Source organism: Symphodus melops (assembly GCF_947650265.1).
Source record: "Symphodus melops genome assembly, chromosome: 17".
Lineage (NCBI taxonomy): Eukaryota > Metazoa > Chordata > Actinopteri > Labriformes > Labridae > Symphodus > Symphodus melops.
This window is the reverse complement of record NC_136707.1, coordinates 5775470-5798874: the sequence shown is the minus strand read 5'-3', so window position 1 is coordinate 5798874 and position 23405 is coordinate 5775470. Positions and strand designations below refer to the sequence as shown.

Sequence of the window (23405 nt, the reverse complement as noted above, 5' to 3'; positions counted from 1 at the left end):
CTATAGAATAAAAGGAACAATTTATATGATGTTCAGATAGAAGTCGACATACTATCGAATTTGTCTCTTGGCAATGTAATCTATAAATTTACAATATACATGAACAAAACTGTTATTTAACGAGTCATTTGAACTTTAGGTGTCAGCGATTTCCAAAATAGATAAAGAAATAGGTGGAGAAATCCAAGGTGTACAACAGTCCAATAAAGGGTCATGAAAAAACTAGAATCAGACAAAAATATATTAATTGAAGTTTCATTAAATGAAGTTAATAAAAATGGTGAACACAGAACTTGTAATTTCAAACACACTGTACATAGACGCTGTATTTCGTGGTTTAGTTTTTCACTTTTGATTGCACTTATGAAATCCTTCTGTATTTCTGCTGTGTCATGTCATCTTTTTTCACTTCATTATTTTCATTGTTTTTGTAAACGCTCCTTTGACACCAGATTACCTGATCTTTGTATTTTTATATTTCTATTCTCTGGATCTCTTTTGTATGATAATCTACTGTTTGTGACGCTCTGTATTTGCTGCTTTCTGCTCGCTTTTTTTTAAATGGCAAAGGTTTGGTGGGTTCGCTGTTAGCATGAATAGACTTCCATTATGTCTTTCTCTAATTATTGACTGCTATCTCCTGACACTGGACTCTTTTTGTGCCTGTGCATGCCTTAAACTGAATGCTTTACAAAGCATCCACAACGAGTACTCTATGGGTGTTCACAATGCATTTATCCAAGACACTATTGCTCTTAACTACTGTGTTAAGTATCTGAACATGTTTTAAGGGAATAAATCCCAGTTCAATACAACCTCCTCTGAGTCTGTATAATGTGTCAATCTGAAGGAAAACTTGCATGACAACTGTTTTAGTTTGTTTGTCTTGTTTTTTATATTTGAAAACTTGAGCCATCGATTAGGTCCGATTTGATGAGCGGAGTAAAAACTTTCTGTCAAGTACAAAAATAATGACACTAGAAAACAGTTAGTAAAAAGTGCACACTCTACAGCCAAGCACGAAACACTGCATTAGCGTTTCATGATCAATTCATTCTGAGCGGCCAAAGACTTCTTCCTGAAATTCACTATTTTGTGTTTTTTCACTTTAAAACGACACGGACCAAAGTAACCAGGGCCATATACAGCGCACATGAAGACTTTAACAAATGTACGGTAGTTAACCACATGACCATGTTTTAAATGTTTACAGTCTGACATATGACAGACAAAATGACCAAAAGTAGATTAAGTAGTTTCAAAATGGATACAAAATACATTAAAGATGAAAATGCAAATGAATCTATGGCAACCCTGCATGGTTTGCACAAAAGGTTAACGATGAGCTGTAGTTGCAGTTCTGCAGAGAAAGTGTCCCTTATGCTAACAAAAAATCACAGTAATGATCACAGTATCTGCTCCGCTTGAAGAATTGCTTTCATGACCTTAACAACGCTTTCACTTTGCTTGGGCGGTTGTTTACTTATTAAATGCGACATAAGGAAATTATGTAAGAAAATAAACAGCTCAGGATGTAATGACTGAAAATGGTTCATTTCAAACCTATTTCTAGGACAACAGCACTGGTTGTCAAGGCAACCATCGGCAAGGGAGTGAGAGGCAGGCTTGGATCCTGGGACGAAAGCAGAGACGGAGAGAGGTCTGATTCCTCTCTCCCTTTCTCTCTGAGCTTCATTTGAATTTTAGATTCTGATAAATTATTAAGAGACTTCACCGCCGAGGCTCCAACAGGAGATCAGAGATAGAAAACGGGGGTTGCCGAGGAGATGAAGGAAAGGAGGGAAGTGACAGTGAGGAAGCTGATTAGTGATACTGAAAGAAAAGAAGCAGAATAAAAAAAGTCATATCATCGTGTGTTAATGTGAGATGGAGATGGATGAAGGTGTCTCTGGGTGTGGTTGGTTGCAGGAGAAAAATGGAGACGGAGGAGGAAACAAAGGTGGAGTAGTAGCCAGACACAGGAAGATGAACACAGAAGAGGGGGGGGTGGTGTGTGTGTGTGTGTGTGTGTGTGTGTGTGTGTGTGTGTGTGTGTGTGTGTGTGTGTGTGTGTGTGTGTGTGTGTGTGTGTGTGTGTGTGTGTGTGTGTGTGTGTGTGTGTGTCAGAATGCAGATGAGTGTGGTGAGATGGAGCAGCAGGAGAAAGGGAGGAGGAGGGTGTTTGTCAGAGGAAGACATAGAGGGAGATAAGTTACGATAAACACTCTCTTATTTTTTTACGTTTATATATTTATTTGGGAAATATTGACATGCTCTCATTTTCCACTGAGAGACTCCAGAACATTGGAAAATCATCAGGCTTCATGACCACACAAAGTTTAATGTCACTTTAAATTGTCCCTTCAGTCCGTAGAGACCGGCATAGTCACAATCTGCTGCCTGGCAACATGAGAACAGTTATACATTTCTCTACTGAGTCATTGTTAAATGTGTTATAAAGGCTCATTAAAGTGAATTAGGCTCAATGTTTATTTGCATGTGAATATGATTTATTTGCATAAAAGCAAAGTGAACACATTTATAGTATCTAGATTAATCACATATATTATTTGGCTAATTTTTAAATAATAAAAAAAAAGTCTTTTAACAATGCTTTTGCATTTAAACTGTCATAATCATTTTAAAATGACTGAGTGATATGTTTTTACAACCTTTAGTGCAAAATGGTAATATCCAGGTAACATACATCCCCCAGCATGCACTTCCTTCCCCCTTGAGGATTTCTTTGTATTTTTTTTTCTTTCACTTCGTCCTTGACCTTGGTGGCTGCAGCGGGGCGCCTTCCATCTGTTTCCTGTGATGTTTGTTGGCTCGCAGGAGGCTAAAGGTTTGTTTCCACCACACTCTGGAGCTTTTTCTGTGTTTGATGAAAACACAAGATTTCATATTGTTCTGAACTTACTGCACTGTTTGTCTTTTGAGCTACTGATTTTTGTTGGTGATATAGCAGTACTGATGGAGGTACAATCAAATATATGATAAAATGTGGTTGATAATAGCAATAAAAAGCTCAACCTGAAGGTCAGGGGTTTGATCCCAATTCACATGTTAAAGTGCCCTGAAGACACTGAACTGCAAATGGCTCCTGCTGCTGTGTCAGTGGCATGAGAATGTGTAGGAATTGGACTTCTTTACAGCGAGTAGTATTCAGTTTTCAAACAATGATACCATGCTTCTTATTCAGCAAGACTTTATTTTTAGTAAAAAGTCAGAACCCACACACATTTGTTGTTGTTGGGGGTTTTTTTGAGGGGAGGGGGGATTAGCTAAAGTGGCCAAAACTGCTGCTTGTACCAGGATGTAAACTCATTGAATTCTGCTGTTAAATTTGACATTTTAATACTGAACAATATTGGGACTGATTCTCTTTTGGATATAGCCTCAAGTGGCTGCTAGAGGAACTGCAATTCTTGACACGTAGACAATGGTTACATATCTCAGCCCTAGAGGTAATCGCTTAGACTGTAATCAGTAACTGCAGTTTCCTTTACAAGCAACACAGTTTAATTTATTCTGTTAGCAACACAAACATGTACATTGTAATAAACGACTCTGTAGTCATGTACAATAACTTTATATATCTGATAAAATGTATTCAATATAAATGCGTCATTGATTTTGTGGCAATTATTTAAGTAACTTTCAAACAAAAATGTTTCAGATAGTATCTGCTTATTTTGGTTGCATTAAATATAATCTTTATGTCTATGTAATTCTAAATTAAGAGAATTTTTAATGAATATGATTCAATAGAATTTGCCAGTTTTTAGTTGAGCACTTCTTGTTATTTTGCCATAAGTCATAAGACATAAAGAAAGTGTGAATAATTTAAATCAACAATTTCATTTGGTTGACAAAGGAGAGTTTTTTTTATACTGTAATGTTAATGACAACTTGTGGTGTTTGCTGCGTGTAATATTTACAGTCTATGACGCTACATTACAAAACAAAACAAAGTAATCCAGAGAGACAGAGACACTGTTGAGGTAAATTATGCATGTTATGTTAATGTAGGCTGTAGTGTGATGGTATTGTGCCACAATATCAGAAAGATATCACGAGTATTTGCATAAAGAAAACAATAAGGTTTATTTTGAAAGTTAAATTGTAAGCAACTGCCAATTTTAAACACTAAAATACTGTTTTGATCGAAAACAGTTAAGAACTGTAGTTAGCAATGCATTATGATGCTCACCCTGAAGCAAACTGACAAAGGCCATAAACAGTATACTGATGTTTTAAATTACAGGACACTACAGTATTTTTTTTATTTTTTAAAAAGAGGGTGTTGCCTCTCTAAGCCATGTCTGTTTACTACTCAAAACCTTTTGAGCTGGAATCTTTGGGTCACTTTACAGTTTGTTTATTTGTCGTTGTTGTTGTTGCTGTTTCAATTTGACAGTAGCAGCATTCATGTTGACATTGCCCTTACAAATGACACTAACTTTATTTCAATTGTTTATAAGTTTCTGTTGCTTATTTTGGCAGTTGTGTGTAGTCTACAGAATAATGAAGTTGTATTCTTAGTTGAACTGATATTATAAATCTTTAAAATGCTGAATTTAGTTCTTTTATTATCTATAGTGTATCTATTGTAAACTGTGATAAGTTGAAGTAACATCAAAGTTCTTTACAGTCCCCGCGACCTCCGACCTTCCAGCCGGCCCTCCATCGTGGGTGTGGGAGGCAGGCGGGTTCAACGAAGGTGACCCAAAAAAAAATCAGAGGGGTATCATCATTATTGCCACTATCATCTGTCGACTGGTTGACATCTTTTATCCAGAACAAGACAAATGCATGACATATTTGTGGCGTCTCTGCTGCCAGCTCTTTACCGTGACATCTACTTAATATTTTTGTTTAAATTTGGCTAACGTGTTTGTGTGCTTTAGTTGAATCTACTCAATTTAAACAGGTTATTCTTTAGCAACTGATTTGAGTTATATTAACTCAACTTTTAACAAGGGTAGATGTAATTAATAGTAATTTGTGCAATCTGCTGCCTCAATTTTATTGAGTAGTTAATGTGTATCTCTTTTTAACAATGTAGGTCAGAACCCAAGCAGAGACACATAGACTGATGGTGGGATTGCAGAAGACAAAGTGAAACATAAACGAGAGGAGACAGTTGGAGAGAATTACACTCAACCTTGAGGGATTCATTATCCTCCCCTGACTGAATTATCTGATCGATGAATTGAATTAAGGGGAGCCACCTCTTCTGTCTGATCTGCCTGCTCCAGTGCTGATGTCCCTTGTGGCACCAGTCCACGCCTAATAACCTCAACCACAACATTGAGTAGAAAAATGTTGGTTACCTTTAGTCTGATATCATTGTCAGTAATGTATATTTACTGGTGCTCCAATTATTTATATGAGGAAAGTTATGATTAACTCTGTAAGTTATCAAATATATCTGTCAAAGCTTGTCATAGCTTCTATAACCTAATCAACCCCTAAACATAGCCATATAGCTTCAATCAACTCTATTCCAGAAGATAATTTAACTTTGTGTTTGCTCTCCATGTTGCTGTGAAAATGTTTTTCTTTTACCATGCTGTTATGAGTTGTTGTAGTTTTAGTGATTTTCATGAGTTCTTCTTATAATAATTTACTAAAGTCAATAAAATACTGGGTTCACTATATGATTCAATCACAATTTTGTGTTTACAGAATGGGAGTGTAGACAAATATTCCTTTAAATAATGTGGTTTGGATTTTTAATGTTTTTTTCTCACAAGGGGAGGTGATTGGAGCTTCTTATTGCATCATGTTGGTTGTGGGTTTTTTTGTGTAGTTCACCTACTTCTTGCAATATTTGCACACAGTTATCGTCTTGCCCGTTATCTTCTTACCTCTTCCATTTTCCTTCTTGAGGTGGACGCCAAAATGCTTCCACACCTCCGATTTAAAAGACAGTGGTGCATTCTCTATTTCAAAATCTTGCTCTACAGCTGCTGACGCTCACCAATGGGTCCTGTTGACTCCTTTGAATCTATTTACCATGGTTTCACGTTTAATCTCTACATCCCTCATACTTTCAGTTTGGTTTAGTAGTTTATTTGATTACATCTCTGTTTATTTAGTTATACTACCCTCATGTTCCTTGACCAAATCCCTGTCTGTGATTTTTTAAATATGTTAGTCCAGACTGTTTCCTGTTTTATTTTGGAATTCGTGTCTTGTGTGTTTCCCTCCAGTTTTATGGCCTGCTAAACCCTCATTAGATTCACCTGTTCACCAGCCTGTTGTCTCCTTCAGACACAGTTCTGAAGGTTGTGTTTGCTCTGTTTAACTGCAGGTTCCTGCATACACTTTTGTTTTTGTTCATAATGAGCCTGTATGAGTCAGTCAGATGTCAACACATGATCAGTCAATATTGAAAATATTTAGCCCAGTCTCGCAGGTAGAGTTCTGCTCTGTGCTTCGCTAAGCCTGACAAGCTTGGGCGACCTGAAATCCATCCATACAACTGACATAAACTCAAAAATAGAAACTCTCATGACCCTCTGCAGATTTGCCCACCGCGCCTCTGATTCTGATTGCACACTGCCTGAGTTGCTGTTTTACAGTCGTCCAATAGGTGAGAGTCACTCAAACACAGTGGTCCTAGAAGTACCTGAAATGCAGTCCTGAAACTGCAGCCTCCGCCCCTGCAGAGTGCAGACATAATGGGGCCCCTGTGGCCTGTGTTGCCTTACTTTGACTAGACTCCCATCTAGTGGCTGATTTGGTTTACTGAGTTTGAACAAAAAAATGTAGTTTAATCTTTCATAGAGTGATAAAATTGAACATCCAACAATCTTATATTTTGGACAATTAAGTTTGGTTTTTGCTTCTGATATCTGATATCTCATTTGAAAAAGACAAAGTGGCCAAGAGCTACAGTACTTGCATCACATTGCTTGCATAGCACACGTGAGCTGAATTAAGCGACTGTTAGTACACGAGAAATTGCAACACTCTTGCAATTATTAAATGATTTCATCATAACACTTGTGACAGGACTAGTTCAATTCACAACATTAAACAGAGACACTCAATTAGACTCACAGCAGCGAGTTAAAATCAAACAAAGCCAGGCCAAAACTTTTGTCTGACCAAGCTTCTTAAGGTTGGATGGTGACAGGTTCTGTCCTTAGATTGGTTCATTTCTTCACTGTAGCTGCTCACCAATAAGGATTCACCAACAACCAGGGGTCAGTTGCACAAACAGGAGAGGGGGTGCAGTTGTGGTTGCAACACGATTTTTAATCTACTCATGGCGCAAAATTACAAGTATACTAAAATAACAGTCTCCCTTCAGCAAATCCACCAGTAAATCATTTGTAAAGTGCCAATTTCTACCAAAAGTTACCTCAAGATGCTCAACAAGAGAGCAGGTTAAAGACCATTTTTAGGCCCCTACTAGAGCCCTTTTAAAACTTTTTGAAAGCAGTCAATTAGACCCCCATTTGTGTAAGCCGAGCACACAGTGTCATACAACATAAACTACAGAAGAGACAGATTTAGGCTGCATCAGCAGTAGCACTTTAATGGCTTAACATAGTACTTTATGAAGCACTTCGGGCACAGAGAAAGGCATTTAAACTGTAGCAGTTTTATTTTATCACCAAAGCACACACGTATGTAAACATCAGACATCAGCACAGTCTGGAAACTTCTGTATAGTGCAAAGCAAAAACTAACATCTTTGGCTATCAGGTTATAGGACTCAACTGCTTTAGGCACATTCTTCTTTTGCTGTACAGGGTTTATTCTGTTTCATGCTGTTTGTTTGTCCAAAAGTAAACCTCCAATTCTCATTTCTTCAGAGGAGCTTAAAGTGCAAAAAGTCACACAGAGGAGGGCGATACAAATAACATGAACAACTTAATATATCGAGAAACAAACAGGAAAAGGACTGAATTTTGTCAGTGCGAATCTGAAACAAACACTTGTACACTTTATTCATTACAGTGTTAACAGGTTGATAACGTGTGAAGGATCCCTGCTTTATTTAAAAGTTTCATTCATGCTCACTTACTGAATAAATGAAACATGTCAGTTTGAATTATATGAGCTTTGTTTCTAAGAAATTAGGTTTCTTAACGAGTTGCTTAATACAAAACCCATGAGTGCTGTTGCCATAGAAACCAATGTCTTTACAGTGGTAGTGAAGTAACTGTTTTAACAGAAGCGCTTTACCAGAATCTGAGAGGGTGCACCTTGGGTAATGTAGTTAGTTGTGGTTAAAACTATTGTTAAAAGAAGCTAATGTTTTCATCTGAGCGCTCTACAAAGTTTAAGAAGAACAGATTACATTGTCAGTTTTGGAACATTTGTAAAGTGTATTTTATTTTATAACTGGACGTTATTATAAATGTCTTTAGAGATAGATTTGTAATAGTAGAAAGGTACAGGACTTTGAACCACTTTTCATAGACCAATTTACCAACTACAATCATCTCCTGTTACATTGTGGTGTACATTTGAGGCCCTGGCTGTTTTTTTCTGTTCCGGCCTGAGAACTACATTATTTGGACAGTTTTTTTAATTAGTGCAAATCTTTGCACGGATGTATTTTAAAGATGGTTCGCTACAAACTGTGATCCTTCACCACAGTCGAGTTTTTAAACTGCTGCAAAGTCGTGAGTTTCATCTTTAATTACATAAAAAAGGCACATTGTCTTGGTTCATCATCATATGTCAGAAACACCTGTCTTTGACTAAGTCTAAGAAAAAGAGCATTTATTGAGGTTTACTTTTGGACATATTTTCTCTCTTGTTCCCTATCTTCTTCTCTTCTCTCTCCTTTACTGCCCCTGACCCTGACCCTGACCCTGCAGTGCCCCCAGTAGGCCGTTGGCAGTAGTGAACAGGTTGATGGGACATGATCCATCAGTGATGAGGGTGGACTTCAGCCCCAGAGCCTGCAGCATTTTCACCTGGAAGAGAAAGAAAACAGGTGGCTATTTTCAAGACGGAAAGTTCATAATAAAACAACCAATAAGGATTTTTCTCTTTAAAATATTTACCAGATTTAGATTAAAAGTAATGCCCCTGAGATCTTATCATGACAAGCTGGCTGTTCTTAGCTTGTATATAGTGATAGGTTATGCGTGTTATCGATTCATTTAAATGCATGTTCAAAGATGCTCAACTTTAACCTCATCAACTTACAGTACACTTAGATACTTAGTTTAGTCTTTTCTTATCTCATGTTTAGCTGAACTACTTAATAGCATCCAAATCATCTACAGTATCTGCAGGTAGCAGCAGCTATAAAATAACCAGTATGTAGCGGTCATAACTGTTAGTAGTCTAAGAAGAAAGTGTTATTAACAGGAACGTTAGCACAAGTAGTAGTACTAGTAATTGTTTTTAATAGCAGTAGCTGGTGTTACAAGTTCAAGCTTGTTGCTAGCTAACAGAAGTTAGAAGAAGTAATCTTTCGTAATATCTGTGTTACCAATTGTTGTAGTAACTAGTTGTGGTTAGAGGTAGCTAACAGTCATGAGTAGTAATAGTATTATTTAGATCAATGCTAATAGTAGTACTAGTAGTAAATAGTTAGCAGCTGTAGTGTGTGCATCGGTAATAACTGGTTGGCAGAAATAAAAAGTAGTTAGTCTTACCTGCAGCTCGGGCCCAGCTCGGGCCATCTCCTTCAACGTGTCACTGCCCAGATTCTGCACCAGCTGACTGAAGCGCTCGCTCTCGATATGAATCAAACGCTTCTGCTTCTCCACTTCCAGATTGTCCATCTCTTTTTTGTAGTTCAGCTCCTGCTCACGAGCCTTTGCCAGCCGCTGGAGCTCTGCCTCCTAAACACACACAAATACACAAACGGTTTGTTAAAAGTACGACACTACCTTCACGCATCTCTTGATATCTTAAATGCTTTTTACACTTAAGAGAACACCAGGCATGTGATAAAAGGTCCAGCAGTTGTGTGCTATTCTATGATTAGTACTCTTAATTGTAATAGTTTTAACCAAGTATGGGAATCATGGTTCCTTAGGTCTTAAAACTGTAGCTCAGTACTAAAAAAGAGTGACTGTGGTTCTGTGTGTAAAGTATCAGGAAAGGAGTTTTATTGGCCAGGTTAAATGAGGAGTCAGGTCATACCGCTTCAATCCTCTGAGCTTCAGCCTTCAGTTGGGCCTCGTTGACAGCTGCCTCTCCTTGAATACGAGCTGCCTCGGCCCGAGACTGAGCCTCTGCCTTCGCAGCTCCAGTACTCTCAACCGCAGCACTGAAACACACACACGTGGGTTATTTGATTACAAACAGAAATTATTTCCATTTATCCTGAAAAAAACAAAGACTGTGCCTCAAAAGTGACTGAATTTAGTTAAAAAAACTGCTAATGAAAACACTTCAGCAAAAAGGTTCAAACCTTTTTTATTTTTCTTGCCAGACTCTGCAGTGTTTCCCGTCTAAAATGTGAGGTCACAAGTTCACCCATTACTCCTGTGTTTACCTGAGTGCCTCCAGCTCCAGCAGCTCCTTCCTGGCTTTCTCAGCCTCAGCCTGGTCAGTGATCCTCTGCCTCTCCAGCTTCCCCCGAGCCTCCTGCTCAAGACGCTCCGCCTCATGCCTGAACATAGAAAACTACGTCAACCGATTTTAATCAAGGCAGAAATGACTTTTAAAAGGCAGAAATGAGTGGCCATTGAGAGAAAAGGCAGATATGTCATTTATGTTTGCATGTAGTGGTTGAATTTTATTTTTGTCGATTACAAGCTGCTGACAGAATTCACAGAGACTAGTGCGTGCGTTTATCTCACCTCGCAGCGGCCTCCTGGGAGTTGGTGGTGATCTCGATGGCCAGCTGGACGCTCTTCTGCAGGGCGTCCCGGGTCCTCTGGTCGACGGGCTCGACAGACTGAATGTCCACACTGCTGATCGTCAGCCTGTTCTGGCTAAAACGAAGGTTGGACCGAAGAGCCAGCTTTTCATCAAAGCCAAATACTGAAGAGCAGATGATCCGGTTTGAGTTCTACAACCAAACGAAAAAAAACAAAAACTCAGGTTGGTGTTGAAGACTTTCCAGGTTGTTTTTTTCACCATTCCAGGCGAATTTGAAACAGAACGCTGCTTAAAAACATGTTTCAGATACCTTTAGGACAAAACAAATTACTTCTGTATTTGACAATATTAAACTAAAAAGACAAGAGGGAATTCAAATATTAACCTTGTGGAAATCATCAAACTGCACAGAGGCGACAGCTCCCCTGACACGCGAGGCGATAGCTTTGCAGGCATCTCCAACAAAGTCGGGAACTGAGAACAGAGCGGCTGCATCAGCGGCGTTCGCAGGAGACTTGATCTCAAAGTGCCTGAGAAGAAAAAAAGAAAAGAAAAAAAAACAGGAGGAGTGGGCGAAGGATCACATTCGGCAATGTTGAACTGCAGGGCTTTTTCCTCTACATCGAGTTTGAGGACAGGTGAGAATATAATAAATGTATCGTATAATATAAAACATTCTCTGAGCTGTATTTAACATAAAAGAAATGAAGATTAACGGTTGGACGAGTTTAAGCGTGTTGCACCTTATAGGCAAACTGAGTGAATTATATCGTAAATGTTTTATTACATAAATAATTTAAGCTGACATGAAGTGCAGCACATATTTCTGCTCTCATTGACACACAGACTGAACAGGCGTCTGTTGCAGAGATTTTTAAGGTTTTTCTCTCACCTGGTTATTATTTCTGATTTGTTGTCCCTGAACTATAATGTATTGTAATAAATCTCTGATGTAATTTCACTTTATTTGCAGTTGGACTTTTGGAGTATAAGTGCTGAGCAGAGCCTTATAAAGTCTTTCTCTGATGGGCTACCAGTTGTAGGAGAGCTGCAGCTGCAGGCGGGCGTGGTCGGCCGTCTCAATGGTGATGATGTCGGTGAAGAAGTCGGGCCCGAGCAGGAGGCAGATCGCCTTGTTGACGTTGGCTCTCTTTGGTTTGTCTCCCGACAGAGACAGCACGGTGAACTGCTCATCAGGTCCCAACATCACCATCTCTGGTCCGAACACCACTCTAAAAGATCACAACCAAAACGCCACAATCAGCCTGTCCATTCGACCCTCGCACGCCTCCATCGTGACACGCAATCTGACTCCAACCTGGCCTTCTTTTCTCTGTAGTCATACACCTGGACTGCGGCGTTGTGGGGAACCCTATAGGAGACCACTCTGGTCTTGTCCCTCGCTGCGCTCGCTCCGGTGATGCTCCGGTCTGAGCGGTCAGCCAGCGGGTCCCGATGAGAGGACAGAAGGACCTCCACGTTAGGTGGAAGCTCCTTGTGCCACAGCTCCTCATCCTGGGTCAGCATGTAGGTGTGACCGATCACTGCTCGCACCTAAGAGGAAGAAAGATACTGTAACAGAGAGAACTACCACATTTGTAACACTTGATAATAAACAGTATTTCTTTGAGTTTTAATATTGGAAAACACAAGAGTTCGAAGCTTTGAAGAAATAGAGACGAGGCGAGCATTTTTCTAGAAGAGCAAATGAGACCGTTAGCTTACACATAGAGCAGGTAACCCTTGGACTCTTACCTTTCCAGTTTTGATGTCCCGGACGTATATCCCCTCGTTCTCGTCCAGTGGGATGGCTTGTCTTCTCAGCACCACCTCCACAGCAGTAGGTGGGACATACTCAATGGGACCCCGCAGCATCCAGCGGTCTCCGGGGCGACGGACGACACCGCTCCTCCGCGAGCGCTTCGCCCTCTCCTGCCGACGCTCCTCCTCCGCCTCCTCGTCCTCGTCCTCTTCCTCCTCCTCGTCGCGCTGGCAGAGAGAACGGGGGAGAGACAGGTGGAGGAGGGAGAGAAGGGTTAACGTGGCGATGCATTGGAGCGGTGGAGGAAGGGAGGAAGGTGGAGGAGAAGGAGTGTGAGGAGGAGGAGGAGAAGGAGGAGGAGGAGGAGGGGAGGGGGGAGGAGAGGGGCACTGAGATGCAAACCAAAACATAAGAGGAAAACTTAAAGGGTGGATGTAGTTAATGAAGGATTCAGGAGGGGATGGGTTCGATTAAAAGTAAAGGAGGGAGAGAAGAAGAGAACAGAGTAGGGGTATAATGGGTTAGCCAGGTTAGGAAGGGAAGATGGTGCAGTGAAGGGCAGAATCACCTCTTTCCCCAAACATCAAAGCCTGAAAAACACATGGCAAGAGGAAACCTCCAACACATTGGAAACAGTGCAGCCCAAATCAGGGGAATCCTTTGTGGATCCTATATTAAAACACCCATTATTTACAGCAGAAATAAATGCTTTTACAGTACAAAAACAACAACTAACCTGGTCTCAATAGCTAATGACTTAATTCGTTAAAAATGTGTTTTGAGTTTTGCATACATTTGAGCTTGACTGACTCTCGCTGTCTGCCACGAGGCTTAAGGCTCGCCTGAGTTGCGCCTCTTTGCCTGTTAGATTGATCAAAAGTTGGATGAAGATAATTTCTCCAAAACGGCAAACCCCGTCGTTGAGCTTCAACATTTCTCCTCAGAAACCAACAGGGTCAACGTCACTGAGACTATGTCCACGTTTTATCTAATCTATGATCAGTAGTAACCTCTTTTTGTGACCGTGTTTGACGTACTTTAAAAAGAGGCCAGCGTGTTTAAAGGGCACAGCAGCTGTACCTGTTCATGTTCAAAAGCTCAAAGTGGAAGCTTTTTGCAGCTCAACCACCGAAGCAGACGTTACACAGCTCTGATCCCCATTTTTAACTGATCAACTTTATAGTCCTGAATTAGGAACTTTAGTATTTGGAAGAGGAAGCTCGTTCACAAACAAAGTGTATAAGCTAGCATGCTCCAGGTGTTTCAGCATACCTCTGAACACACCCGAACACACCAATCATCTGTGCAGGGTGTGTTCAAGCTGTCAAAGACTTTGGTCTTTAAACCTGGGACGGCGGAGACACACCTCTGACTTATCGCCTCATTTAGTGCTTTAAGGCCGAAGTTATAAAAACGTTGTCTGTCTTGTAACATACCGGTTTTATTTGACTTCCTTACACACCTCTGCATGAACATGGAGCTTGCCTGTATAATCTTTGGTCAACCGGTTGCAAAAGACCAGCTTTACAAGCAGTCAGTGTACACAGAAGGTACAAAGTTGTATCAGCTCCTCCCTTCATTCATCTGAGCTCCGATAACTCCCTCACAGAGAGGAGTTCAACATACATATATAAAACATCTGATGGATTAGATCGTGTGGCAGGTAACAAGAGTGCTTTAAGCAAACACACATCTTAGCATTCTGCTTCACACAATGTTCAAATAGTAGGCTAACATTTAAAATAGTTGGCTAATCATTTTAACGCGCCAAACGCCTTGGATTACTTTCGTATTTTCAACTTGTGTTTCAGAGCTGAGTTTGAAAGTCAAAAAAATAAAGCAGTCAGTTCATGGACTGTTCAGTTTCTCAAGCTGTCATTTCGTTACACAGAGCGAAGAGCTGAGCGAAGACGTGTTTGAGCCAATCACAGTGAAGCATGAACAATCAGTGTCTCTTACCTCCAGGGTGTCATTGAATGCCTCCACAGCTCGGAGCACAAGGCCCTCTTCCTCTGACAGCACGTACACGTCCTGGATGCCCTGTTCAAGGCACTCACCCGGCTGCAGGAAAAATGAACGCTCACCCTGACAGAGAGAAGGAAGAAGTCCAGAGGTTAAAAAACGTTAAGAGGTTTGGTTGTATATTCCTAAAATGTTATTGCAGAGCAGACCACAGTATAGAATATTAGCAATGTATGTGATTATAGTCGTGAAGGTAGCAGGAGAACTGATTCACTTTAAAACATGATCATAGTAAAAGAAACCAAAAATTGTTACCTATTTGTTTCATATAAAACAGTTAAAGATTTCATAGTCTATGTTTTAAATTAAACTCACCCGATTATTAAAACATGACTTTAAATGGTTTAAACTTTATGCAGAAGGTAATGCTTTGGAGGAAAAACGTGAAGATTTTTCTTTGTCTTCTGTTTTCTCTTTTAAAAAAAAGTACAAAATCTCATCCATTTTATAAAGACAATGCACCTTGAAAATCAAAATGTTAGTGAACTAATTTAAAACTTATAAATATACACGTGTATAGACTGTACATATGAAATCAAAATACTATAATACATATATTTTTTAATAAATGAAGGTAGGCCTTCATCTGAATTTAGAACCTAATCCTCTGCTGGCTATTTTTGGCACCACAGGAGACGACGACAACCATTTCACTCCCAGTAAGCGCCGCACAATCTCATTTGCGTCACTTCTGGCCAGGCGGGCCATTTTACTAAGGTGGAGGGATGCTGCTCCGCCCACCCACGCCCAGTGGCTTAGAGACCTTATGGCCTGTCTAAAGCTCGAAAAGATTCGCTATTCAGTCTGCAACTCAACTATTAAGTTTGAAAAGCTGTGGGGGCCTTTTCTGGAATACTTTAAGAATCATGAGTAAACTTAAATGTCCCAGATCTTGGTTACCTTACACGTAAAATAGTATAAAAATAAAAGCAGACTTGTTTATCTTTTAACATTCAAATAACCTGGCTTCTAGCTCTGTAACTTTCCGACTTTCTCCAGGCAACAGACAGTGTGCGGTTTGTTCGTTTGTTTGGTTATGCTATGTTATGTTTTGTGTCTTTCTTTGCTCTTTTTCAAAATTGTTTACGCCATATTTCTACAGATTGAGGATGCGTGGGGGTACAGAAAGTGACCAGTAACTGTAGATGTGTGATGTGAACTATGTGGATCCTCTCTGTACGTTTGTACCTACATGTACAGTACAAATGATAAAAGTGTACCTGTATATTTCTGCTGATTTACAGTTGACACACACCCGCTATCTACCTCTGAATATTTGTACTCCCATTGTGGAAATGTGTAAAAAACTCAATAAAAATATTCTTGAGATAAATGAAGGCAGGCACTTTTCCTCACCTTAACAACCCTCTTCTGTCCGAGCTGAGGTTTCCCGTCATGTCCGACCGGGTCCAGAATCACACAGTACTGCCTGCTGCTCAGGGTGGTCACATCCACCACCCCCACCACTTCCTCCGACACAGAGGGGATGTGAGCTTCCCTGTCAGCCATGGTGACGAGCCACTCCTCCCCCGTACGACGCTCCCGGCCACCGGCATCTTTGAAAGGACGCAGAGCGCGAACATGGAGCGCTTTCTGAAAGTAACACAAAGAGGCGACTCGTGAAACTTTTGTTCTTTTTGTGAATAAAAGCTCGACTGTACTCCAGTTTTAATGAGCTTTTTACCAGTTTGGACACAAAACACTTTTTATTGGATTTCAATTACATGTCATGATTCTTAAAATACATTTTATAGTTTCTAAAAATTGGTTCAATTGGTTAAAGAACTAACTATTTATTCTCTTTAAACATGTGACTAGTACCGTAGCGTATGCCTCTCCATGCTTATCAGATCTACACATTTAAATCATCAAGTGATTGCAGTTTGAATTTTCCATCCCTTACTGGGAACCATTTAGGAGCAAAAGCTATCCCAGTTACAGCCCGAGAAGAAAAGGATATAAATAAAGGGAAAGAGTCACCTTATCAGTCAGGATAAAAGCGTTCACAATGTCGATGACTTCCTCGTGAGCTCCTGGTAGGTAAGCTCCCACCTTGCTGACCAGCCACTCCTCACCTGAAACCACAAACACACTTCAGTTTGAAACTCTCACACCAACTTACCTAAACATCTGAGCCAGTCCTGAACATGTTTTCTTCTTAGTAAGAAACTTAATGGTTGGTTTTGCGCGTCTGTGAGAGTGTTACCTGTGACCCTGCGGACTCCTCCTCTGTCCACTCCCTCCTTGCGGGCTCTCAGTCTGATGGCCTGATTCTCTCGGATCACTGTGGCCTTGATTGTCTCCAGAACAGCCACCTCCTTCTTGGGGATGTACGTCCCTGCACCAAGAACACACTTTACAAATCTGAACATGATCACACGTTTAAATTAAGAAAGGTACACTCTCGCTTCATGCTTCTGAGGTTACATAAATAAAAGGTCTATGGCACAAAAACATTGGCCTACACTCTACCAGGGGAGCTCCCCCAGTTTTAGTTGTTTTTAAAATAAATAAATAAATGTTTTCTGCCTTTTGCCTTTATTAGAGTGTTTTAAACGTTGCTACAGAGCTAAAGATCATGGTGCCAACTCCTTACTGTCACAGATCTTTAGTAACGTTGGGCTGACTAACAGTATGAGTGCACTCAGCAGCTGTTTTGTGTGGGACAAAGACAGACGAATCATTTAATATCTCAACAGCAGGACAGTCTGTAAAACCAGCAACAACTGAGTATTACTGTGATCCAATATGATTGTAATGTATACTGTATATGTGAGCGCAGAGTTTACTTCAGTGTAAAGTGAAAACACACCAGGTCCTTCAAACAGCCACTGGTCTCCAGCGACTCTCTTCTCTCCTCCCTCCTCCTCGAAGTCGAGCAGAGCCTGCAGACGCAGCGCCGTGTCGGGATACACGATCTGCAGCGGAGTCACGTCCTGATGCACAAACACAGACCGTTAAACGTGTTTCCAAATCACGCAGAAGAAAGCCTTCACTAAACTGTAAACATCTTTAGAGTTGGTAACCGCCTTTGGCATATTTTGTTTCACACATTATTCTAAGATGAAAAGTGAATTATTTGGGCCAATTTGTCAAGAATTAAATCACTTAACCACAGCCTATTTTCCCATGAATAAAAGGTTCATTTATTATTTTAAATTGAGGAAAACAAAAAGCTGGGGGAACACGGGCACAATGGAATTTATAGTGACAATGACTGAGTTAACTCATTGTGTGAAACAAAAAGAAGTAAAGGAAAAAGGTAAATTAAAAATAGATACACATATTCCTGTAATATTGCTTCCAATAAACTGCAGAATTCTTATAGTTGTCTTTGGACTCAGACTTTGGATTTTTGTATCCTGAGCAACATTACAGATCTGCATCTTCTTCAGATGGACAATAAAGTATTTAAGTAAAAAAAAAAACAAGCCAGTGGGACAGATGAGCTTTCTTTCACACCTGTTGGATCTCCTCTCCGGGGTACAGGGGGAACGGGTCCCGGGTCAGACGGATCTCCAGGTCAGCATGGCGGAGCTTGGCCTGACCTGATTCGTCGAAGAGGACTTGCTTGGCATCGTCGCGGGCGACGGGGTTGAGGACCACGCAGTAGTGACGCGGCGGCACCATGATCATCCGGACCGGGGCGAAGAGAACTCTGAGGAGTTAATAGAAAGAAAACCATGAAGACAAACCGAATCATTACTTTGAGGAGGAGCAGCTCAGAAACATGAACTGAAGCAACGTTCACAGCTCATGAGATATGGAAGCTGTTCTGTGATCTTAGAACTCAACGTTTCCTTTCTGACTGGAAGGAAAGACACGGAGCCCGTGACGAGAATAAACCCTATCCAGACAGTTCAATAGTGAAATCAATACTTGGATGGTCGCTTCGAGTGACGTTTCCAAAAGCTGCCCTGGCGAGCATTTCTCTGCTTGTATGCAGATAAAATCGCTGCGTAGACACAGAGTGATATGTGAATCAATGAGTCTTTCCTTTATCTGCCGGATAGAAGAGCATAATCTCAGGGACTGATGTGTGTGCGTGCACTACTGAGTGTGTGTGGCAGAAGTGTGGCCGATATGAGAGAGCTCAGCAACAGTGATAACTCATTGAGACACAAATGGTCAGAAGATTTGATCAGCAGCTACTCTAGTTAATGAAGTTTCTAATCAGTTTTAACGCAGCATTCTTATTGTGGGCTAATGTTTGTAATTCTACCTTTATTATGACTGTTGACAAGTTTAGTTTTAGAAGTTGTCGTGAGCATGCGTACGTTAGCAGAGGAAGGTTCCTCACATTTTGTTAGGATTAAGATCCTCAGTTTTTGCCTGCAGTGACTCCTCACTGATGCCGTGTGTTTCCCCTTCAGTGACGTGTGTTTCTCATTTGTCTCCGTTCTTCAGGGGAAGATTTGGAGGTACGCGTCAGTGTGGTGTTTCAGCATCTCACTTCAATTTACTAAAAACTATACACATATTTTGTTGTCACTTATAGTTACCATCAGAGGATTCATTATTTCTTTTGAGACCTGGAGGGAAAGTTTGGAGTTTAGTTGCTGACCTCTCATTGTCCTGGCGGATGTAGGTGAGCGGTCCAATTTCCACCCGGGCGATGTTGGTGTTCTGGTCCAGCACATGGATATAATGATGAGGCGGGATGCGGATGATTGAAGCATCAACTGGCCCCTCAAACTCCGGCCCGCTTTTTCCTCCTTTCTTAGACATGATGTCAACTAAATGCTGCAGAGAGAGAGAGAGAGTGAGTGAGAGAGAGAGAGAGAGAGAGAGAGAGAGAGAGAGAGACAGAGTGTGTGTGTGAGTGAGAGAGAGGGGGGGGGGGGTGGAGCAGAATAGAAGAAGAACACGTTTAGGTGCCTTTATTATGTTTTCTGGCAGTTGTGAAGGAAGTACTAAAGTCTTTTAGGCAAGTATAGAAGTAAAACCACACAGTCCAAATACTGTGTCTCAATTCCCAAATTTTAAAAAGTATTTGTATCGCAAAATGAAAACCCACAAAATCAGTAAAAACAAGATGGCCGCCGTCTCTACCAGGTAGAGGTACAAACCCCCATTCAATTCCATGGTTGAACCTGCTTTTTCTTTCTATTCATTGCTAAATATTTTATATATATATATATATATATATATATATATATATTTATATATATTTTATTATATTATATTATATTATATATTATATTAATATTATATATATTTTTTAGAATTTTTTTATATATATATATATATATATATATAAAAAAATTCTAAAAAATATGATCTAAAAAAAAACAAAAAACCCTCCATGGATTGATTTTAATAGATTTTCCAATGTGATAAACTTCCAGGGTACATTTCTTAGTCAGCAACACAAAGTGTGCTGAATGCAACAGGAGGAGAAACTGTGCAAGTGAAGAAAACACTTATACTTACTTATTACATTTGCCAATGTATTACCTCCAGGACTTTTTTTTCTTGAAAAATCTGTATTTTTTATCCTTTATCTGTATTTTTATTTGTATATATTTAAAATATAAAATCTTTCCACTGTTAGTTTACACCATGGTTTAGAGAATTTTTTTTTTTTGATTCTTCTGTATGTCCAGCACATGTGGAAAGTTGACAAGACGAAGACTTTGAACTTAGTGAAGATCAGTAATCAATATTTGTTTTACAGTTTTCAGGCTCTCTCTTTCTCCAAAATAACAAGAAGAAATAAACCTACATCTTAATAAAACTCCGGTCTCAACACAAATCAAAGAGCTGCTTCTTGCATGGAAGGAAATGCATTCAATCAATACATATTGACTACTGATGGATTAAATTGCTCATTTTCAGCAGCAGCAAATGTTGACATTAATATGTTCATAAAATGCAGGGCAGATCAATCAAATACAATACTATTATACATAGGTATGTAGATAATGGAAATCTACTTACAGACTGTAGAGCAGGGTACAATATTTCCCTCGTGTTACAGGACTACAAGCGTACTACTGAGTGTACTAAGGGGCATCAAAAGACTGAAGTGCCTTTATTTTACTTCAGTGAGTGTACACTATTGTCCTCCTCTGGGAGTCATCTATCCTGTCTTTATTTACTCTTCTGTTTTTACAAGCAGAAAACTCTGTGTGGATAGTGACAGGACCATCCATCTCTTCTCATTCTTTGTCCTGTGTTTTGTGTAGCAGGTGTGTCTGTGTGCACACATACCTGAGTGCCACTCTCACAAAGTGTATGAAGAGAGAAGTGGTGACATTTTTTGTCAGCTTGTTGGGTGTAAAATAATCTCACTGTGCTCATGCAGTCGAATCTGCCTTTACATGAACGCGTTCCTTCAATAAGTTCTCTATTTGAACATGGTGCTTCATTCCCTCAGGTTACAGTGAGAGCCCATCTGCAGCTGATTTTCAATAGACGTGCAGAATTTAAAACATGAAACCCAAAGTTATGTTCGGCTTTTAAAAAAAAGTATCTTTGAGAAAGAAGCGAAACATTTCTTCTTAGTCTAACAGAGTGTACTTTGACGTTCAGTCCCCAATCCTACACTTCAGAGGAGGGATGCATCAGACCTACTTCTTCTTCTCCAGATGGTCTCAGCTTCGAGAGATTCAATTAATTGCCCTGCCTGAGCACCTGTGACACCTGTTTTTTGGCACAGAGCATCCGTCTGATATTTACTGCATTTAATCCGCTAAACAAGTTAAAAACAAACAGATCCAAATATAATAATTCTGTTGTTTTTTTTCCAACAGTGCATCAAACAGCACAATGACATGAAGACAAACATGTTGAACTGGATTCAGGTGTCTGAGTAAAGAAATAATGGTTAATGATTCCAGGGTTCAATTCTCAACCAGGAAATACCTGTCCTATATAATGAGTGTCTTGTTCCAACGTTGGAAACAATGCCTTTCAAAGCACTAAAATCACTTTTGTGTAAACAGTTTGTGTTGTTTATCTTCCTCACCATGGCTCTTTATGACTGGTAGGCGTGTGCGTCAGAACAGATTCTGGATCAAGTTTATCATGGGGCAGTGCTGAGTCATATTTCAGTCATGTGGGGAACAAGGAAGAACAGCAAAGATGGGAGGAGCCTTTCTTCTTCCTCAATGATAATGCGTTTGTTCTGGTGTGCAAAGTAGCCTTCATGGCATCAGCTCGTCCAGGCTGCATTGCAGGTGTGGCAGCAAGATGGTTCTGTTCTTCATGTAAACACTGACTAAACAGAGAGCTCTGACAGCTGCTCATATAGGATACTTCATTATTGCATAGGGCTTGTTTTCTGATTCTTCTGCTAACTTTTAAACAATGTTTTCTTATTTGAGAATTGTCCACGATTTGCATAACAAATGAGCAGTGTAATGTGGTATTTAAAGCTGCGTGTACAAAACAAATGCAGATGTTCATAGCTTCAGACATGGCTTATGTTTATTTATTCCTCTCGCCTCTCTGCACTCATTTGGATTTAAAAGTTGTGATTTTCTGGTTTTTAAGTCATGCCCTGGTTATCAGGAGCACGCCGAATACGAGTTTGTTGTCTAAGTCTTAAAGAAATCATGAATGTGTTTTTGTTTCATGCGTCATTATTTGTATTATGGAACAAAGATATGGAGTTACACATTTCAGAAGGAGGTTCTGACTACAGCTGAAAGGTGCCTGGATTCTTACCTTGTCCTCGGGAGGGGAAGCAGAAGGGTGCTGGAGATAGGCAGGTTAAGTCCACACACACTGACGATGGTTTCCCTGGTGGAAACTTCACTGGACTAACGCGACAGCTGCACAATGATTAGAGGGGCGGTTACTGCTGTTGTTGTGATCCCGGAAGATGGAGCAGAAGTCACGTGGTTTACAGTAACTCGACTTACAGAGTCAAACCGCACGTCACAGGGACGGAAGCAGAATGAAAAGGTCACAACCACAAAGGCAAGAAGGGCTACACAAAAGTGAAATACGCTCCCTCATCAGTCTGTAAAATGTTATTGACACAGTGGCTTATATACTACACCTCGAGTGTAGTATATCATGTACCTCATGTTCACATGGAGAAACGGCGACATCTGCTGGTAGTTTCTTGGTAATGCATCCGAATTATGCGTCAAAAGTTTAAACTTTATTGGATTAATACAATAATAATAAAACCCTGAGCAACAGCTCCCCTTAATGCCAAAAACCTTTTTCTGTGTCTGTCCAACCAATAACGGTACTTTAGTTGTGACAGAACTATTTTCACATTTTGTCCTCTGTTTTACTGTCTTACAAATGTATTCATGGATCATTAGGTATATGCTCAGGTAGGCTACTCATAAAGCCTGTAATAGTTCAAAGTAAACAGATGAAAATAAATTACAGTAAGAAACGAAAATACCAACATTAAACAGGTTAAAAACAAATAAGTCAAAATTTAAGCATTACCTGGAAATGTATGTACATGCCTAAAAAAAAGAAGAGTTTAGGCAGGTTCTGAAAAGATGTTATCAATGAAAAATGAAAATGTAAATGTATGTATGTACTGTCTGCTCATTTTTAGAGATGTCCGGATAGGGAATATCATGACCCATGCTGACATCTTTGTTTGAAATAACAATTTAGCCATTTTACAACTTCTATACAAATATTTCTTTCATGTTTTTAGCACACTGACCCAGTTTCTCTCAAGTTTGAAAAAGAAAACGGGTTTGCTTGATTCTGTGTGTGTTGGAGACAGAAGAACAGAGGCTATATGGGAAGGAGTGTGACAGTTGAGGAGGTCAGAGAGATTTAGCACAATGTCTTGTGCACACATTATAATAAACTGTGTGCACAA

General features: G+C 40.0%; 2 protein-coding genes across 2 annotated transcripts in view; one reads left to right on the top strand and one right to left on the bottom strand.

Moving 5' to 3' along the window:
- Positions 1 to 23405, top strand: part of LOC306838780 (uncharacterized protein) — a 56763-nt gene that overhangs the window by 14316 nt on the left and 19042 nt on the right. The gene's annotated exons all lie outside the window — the stretch shown is intronic.
- Positions 7529 to 22425, bottom strand: mvp (major vault protein). The gene is made up of 17 exons (XM_079367134.1): positions 22271 to 22425; positions 19164 to 19342; positions 18062 to 18257; positions 17412 to 17535; positions 16806 to 16937; positions 16580 to 16674; positions 15956 to 16192; positions 14537 to 14662; positions 12571 to 12804; positions 12134 to 12369; positions 11850 to 12047; positions 11201 to 11345; positions 10794 to 11005; positions 10487 to 10603; positions 10132 to 10258; positions 9639 to 9827; positions 7529 to 8948 (listed from the first exon to the last, which is right to left on the bottom strand). Exons 2-17 carry the CDS (start codon positions 19325 to 19327, stop codon positions 8817 to 8819), a joined length of 2664 nt encoding a protein of 887 aa, XP_079223260.1. The 5' UTR covers positions 19328 to 19342; positions 22271 to 22425; the 3' UTR covers positions 7529 to 8816.

Bases quoted from the DNA above. Each gene is read 5' to 3' on its own strand.
- mvp (XM_079367134.1), bottom strand. From the start codon at position 19,327: ATGTCTAAGAAAGGAGGAAAAAGCGGGCCGGAGTTTGAGGGGCCAGTT. The intron at 11,006-11,200 runs GTTAATATTTGA...GTTTGGTTGTAG, and splicing joins AGTTTGATGATTTCCACAAG to AACTCAAACCGGATCATCTG. The intron at 10,604-10,793 runs GTGAGATAAACG...TTCTATGTTCAG, and splicing joins TCCCAGGAGGCCGCTGCGAG to GCATGAGGCGGAGCGTCTTG.